Source organism: Arabidopsis lyrata, assembly GCF_000004255.2.
Source record: "Arabidopsis lyrata subsp. lyrata unplaced genomic scaffold ARALYscaffold_4, whole genome shotgun sequence".
In the NCBI taxonomy this organism is placed as follows: Eukaryota; Viridiplantae; Streptophyta; class Magnoliopsida; order Brassicales; family Brassicaceae; genus Arabidopsis; species Arabidopsis lyrata.
The window spans coordinates 22,324,821-22,329,636 of NW_003302552.1; the positions used below are offsets into that span (position 1 = coordinate 22,324,821).

General features: G+C 36.8%; 2 protein-coding genes across 2 annotated transcripts in view; one reads left to right on the forward strand and one right to left on the reverse strand.

The window, feature by feature from the left end:
• Nucleotides 1-277, forward strand: part of LOC9318106 (rop guanine nucleotide exchange factor 4) — a 2,396-nt gene extending 2,119 nt beyond the window's left edge. Inside the window, exon 7 of the mRNA XM_021029726.1 lies at nucleotides 15-277. Within this exon, the coding sequence (XP_020885385.1) occupies nucleotides 15-139 (125 nt within the window). The 3' untranslated portion in view covers nucleotides 140-277. The remainder of the gene's footprint in view (nucleotides 1-14) is intronic.
• Nucleotides 278-507: 230 nt separating this feature from the next.
• On the reverse strand, nucleotides 508-4,159 carry LOC9316273. Its single transcript, XM_021029725.1, is given in 8 exon segments — nucleotides 508-1,403; nucleotides 1,499-1,670; nucleotides 1,747-1,868; nucleotides 1,960-2,722; nucleotides 2,724-2,993; nucleotides 3,104-3,171; nucleotides 3,268-3,468; nucleotides 3,594-4,159. Coding segments are annotated over 7 exon segments (2,142 nt in total). The 5' UTR covers nucleotides 3,413-3,468; nucleotides 3,594-4,159; the 3' UTR covers nucleotides 508-801.
• Nucleotides 4,160-4,816: the final 657 nt, after the last annotated feature.

Here is a 4,816-nt window from a genome sequence, read left to right on the forward strand (position 1 = left end):
TTTTTGTTTCGGATAGGATGTTGGAAAGGCGGTATTGGAGAGCTATTCGAGGGTTTTAGAAGGTTTGGCTTATAATGTTGTGTCGTGGATTGATGATGTTCTTTACGTCGACAGAACAGTGAGGAACAGAGAGGATTAGGGTTTTCATACTGAGTTTTTTCTTTTGAGCATCGACAAAAAATGTTTACCTTTTTTGGATGTAATGGAATGCAAAACAATTGTGTTTGTTTTTGGTTATGATTGTTTTCTGAATCTCTAAAAGGAATTTCTGAACCAATTAAGGGTGAACAAAAATTTCGACCACAGACAGTTGATAGAAGGTCTTTAATTGTCCCTGTTACATTTGTGTGTACATTTTTACAAATTCAGTATTATTTGATTCCAAATATTTCAGCTTGGATTTTACATTACAGGCCTTAATTTGCCAAGGAGCTTTATCTGTCAAAAACATTCTGTATTGGATTGTTTCTTGACTGAAACACAATGAAGCAATATGAGATGTTCTCCTTGTTTAAGTTCAAGCCTTGTTTTATTCATCCTCATATAACAACATTCACAACTAACAGAACTCAAAACTTTACAGAAGCCAAATGGAAATAAGGACTGTAAGAAACAAAACAAAAGGTTTCTTTTGCAGTCGTTGGGGTATTAAAAACTGTGGTTGTGTGTATCTGCACAAGAACTGAAAGTAGAGCTTGTCCATTGTAGTGGAAGTGAAACTGTACAGAGTAAACAGAGGAGCCTCTAGAGATGACCATGAGTGTCTTTCTTTATTGTCTGGTAGTGTTGGAGCAGTGAGACTCAATGAATCACCTTGTTGATTGTTTCAGGTTGGACCAAGTCTGTGCAGTTGCTGATTATCTCTTCTAATAGTTCATCAAGGATTATTTCACCTGTTTCAGAACCGATGCAACCAATATCAAAGCGGAGGTCCATCCAGTTTCCAGTCCTAGCCAGGTCTTTCTGCACTATCTGGTCTAGTGTGTGAGGAGAAGGCAAAGGTAAGAGATGCCAGTAAACTTCTTCTTGTACCACTTCAACAGCATTTTCCATGTCTGGAAAAAACCGTATTGAAGGTTTGACGAATGAAATCCAAGGGCCATGTCCACAAAACTCCATAAGAACTTCATTGATACAGTCAAAAAGGAGTTTCTTATCGCTGCATAGATTTGTCGAACAGAAATCTATGTCATCCATTAGAGCCTGCTCAAGAATCTTCTCCGAATAAAAAGATCTCGCCAAAAGCTCTTCCCAGTTCAACTCTGAGGATTTCACCACGGCTTGAATGTATTCAAGTGCCAATTCCTTGTCATCCATTCTAGTTTTGGCATCATTGTCTTTCTCCGGTCTTGGAGAATCAGCTTCGTCGAATCTTATGCACAGTGGTTGCATCCGCACTTCGGCTAAATGAGCCAATGAAAAAGGTCAGAGACTGAGCTTTGATGAAAAGTTTTACTAGAATACTGAATTGGTGTTCCAAAATTCTTTCTAGCCATACCTGAAGAGAACCTGGAGCTGTTTGGACTAGTGTCATCATCGGTAAAGAGAGGCTCAAGAACCGACACAGGACTTGACTTTCCCAATACATCTGTGGTATTTTCTTGGCATTCAGACATTCTCACTGAAGAGTTTGGTGGAGAACACGGTAATCGCCCTTCGTCGACTACTTCCTGAAAACATGATAAAGCAGGAAATATGAGCCTTCCTTCAAGAAAAATGTATCATGGACACAAGGATTCATCAAACCTTTTCCAAGAGTTGCTTCTGCTCATCCTCATCAACATATGCATCTTGTTGGATAATGGAAGAGCTAATTACTTCAGACAACGAATCCAAAACAGTCTTCTCTTCCTCTTCCATCCCAGTGTCTGAAATGAGCAGGTTACAAATCAAAAGCAGTTAGTTTATTTACAAGGCTGAGAAAGAATCAGATCAAATGAAAAGGAGAACATTCATCACCTTCTGGAACTGGCATAAACTCTGTTTCTTCATAGTAGTAACCTTCTGAACTGCACTGCTGAATCTTTGGTTTATCGATTAGCTGATGATCAAGTGCCAAGTTCACTCTAGGACTGTTGTCTGGTGTGGAGAACTCAGGGGGAGAAAGAATCTTCCCAAGAATTCTTGGTACTTCCTTATCCGGTGAATCAGCATCGTCTCCTTCTGCAAGCATTTCAGACAGGTGTTTCTTGGCAGCAATGTATATACCACACATATTCTTTTTCGAGTCTTCACTTTCATGGATAGTGTCCTCCTTATTAGCCTCACGTTTTGAAGCAATGTCAGGCAATGTTTCTCCATCCGAAACACCCTTCCCGGGATTAGTCTCTATCGCTTCTCCCAAACAACAGTTTTGACTCATGTTAGACGACAATGCATCTGGATCAGGATCAGAGTCATGTTGAGCATTGCATGGATTCTTTCCAACAGCAAACTTTAGTCTTCTTCTGATTCTACTGAGAATAAAGCGAGAACTGAACCTCCCATTTTTGGTCTTGTTGTCTGTAGAAGGTGTTCCAGGTGATGATCCAACATCCAAGCTATTTGGTTCAGGCTTCAAAATTACAATTGTATGTCTACATTGTGTCAGCTCATTGATTCTCTGAGAATCTCTTGAAATTGGCGTACCGATATTCAAGAATGATTCTTCTTTAGAATCCAAGACCTGAAATGCATCGTCCAGGTTCTTCTTGCAGCTCCCTACCTCGCTATCCTTATGAGCTAATCAACCGCTTTATCAACTCGCTGAACTTCTCTTCGGAATCATCAGGTACCAAATCCACCTCGTTCTGTGAAATTCTCGGACACTGATCATCTGCTTTCTCTGCATGATCATCATCATCACCAACAATCAAAACATTGATATCCTCACTGATTTTGCTGCAGGTCCTACTTCTCCTCTTTCGGTTTCTCGCCTCACACTTTTGCTTAGTCTTCTCATCAATCTCATCTTCTATGAGTTTCTTGACACTCTGCATATCAGCTTCACTCTCCTGAGACAAAAACACTAAACAATCTACATCAGTTTTTGAATCCTCACAAAACCATTTTACACAACAAAAGCAAGTTTGATTCTCAAATCCAACAAAAACTTAACAAAGACCTCACAGTCATAGTCACAGTCACAAGTAAGCTGCTTCTCAACCTTAGTGTCAAACATTCCATTATTACCTGCATTGTTCATCAAACCAACAAAGTGAGAATCTTTTTTTGTTTCAGACACATTTTCATGACTCAAAAGAAAGAAGAACATAAAAAAAAAAAAACCTATGATTCGTTTGCTTCCACGTTTCTTATCCATCAAAAGCTTCTGGTTAGATCCACCATGTCTGAAATCAAACATGCTCATAAACACCCAAACACATCCTATCCCTTCTCTTGAAAGATGTCTTCTACAAATCTCTTTCTCCATTTAAAATCCTCAATGCTCTTCTTCTACTCTCTCTGTTTACTCCTCTTGAGCAAAATCTACAAAAGAGTAAATTATAAAGACAGATACCAAAAATATGATTACAATCAAAGAATATATTATTCATGCATTGTTGCTCCCCACACAAAAAAAAAGAAGAAGAGAAAGCATAAATATTTGTTACCTTTAGAATCTGATCCAATGCTTGCAAGAACAAGAAAATTTAGTGATATGCATATGAAAAAAAAAAAAGGAAAAGAAGAAAACACTGATAATACTTTACTGATCACTCAGAGTTCAGCCTCCATTGTTAAGAAAACCTTAAAAAGTTGTTTTATTTCCAGATTTTCGCATGAAATGCGGCTTTCTTCGCTTATTAATATAATAAAAATCACGAGAGGTGACGAAGCTCGAAGCACGAGGGTAGATGTTTAGCAAAATGTGTCATTTAGTAGACCCACTTTTCTCACCAGAATTATACTCAATTAAAAAAACACCCAGAGGCCAGAGATATAAAGAAAACACAGTACTTGATTAAAAAAAAATGGACATTTGGCATCAAGTTACAAGAGTTTTACATTAGAACCGACAAAATCCGATCAAGTTTCATGTTTTACGTATAATATAATCATATATTAATAGAAGAAAACGATAAAAAGCCAATAGCTTTTTCTGTCTTGTTCATTTCCCACATAGAACAAAAAAAGAGAAATTATCATACTAGAATCATACTACTATTTTCTTAATTAAAACTGAATTATAAACTTGTAAAATGACGATGATATATCTAATACTCCTCCTTTTTTTTAAAATATGGATACACATTATTATAGTAGTACATTCTACATAAATGTTTGTGACTGTAAATAAAATTTTATACATATGCAATAAATGAATGATATGGGGAATAGTCTTGGAGGAGGAAAAAAAAAAAAAGGGGAATAGTCTTGGAGTCGGTAGGTAATGGTCCTCCGGAGTCCGAGTGAGTACCGTACGGTGACAAGTGTGTCGGGGAGGGCAAACTCGTCAATTTCGTTATTTATTTATTTTGGGTCTGACTCACCGTTATTTATATAATGTCAGTGTTAAGTCCCAATAAAACTATAGTTTAATAAATACACTTCAATCTGTAATAAATGTCAAGAGCACGATCGTGATAAATGAAACAAGATTGTCATAATGTATGGTAGAATAGTGGATTCTTTTTCTTTGGTCAAAAAAGGTTATAAATCGTAATTATGGATCTTGTATTTGGTAAGAACATATAGAATCACAAAACGATTTGGTCGTAATATATTCCAAAAAGAATAAGAAAGAAGAGATCATGTGGTTTTTAATGGTTCTCATTACTACTTTCACCGTATTATAACTATTTTGTATAATCCGGTTTAAAATTTTGTCTTAGAC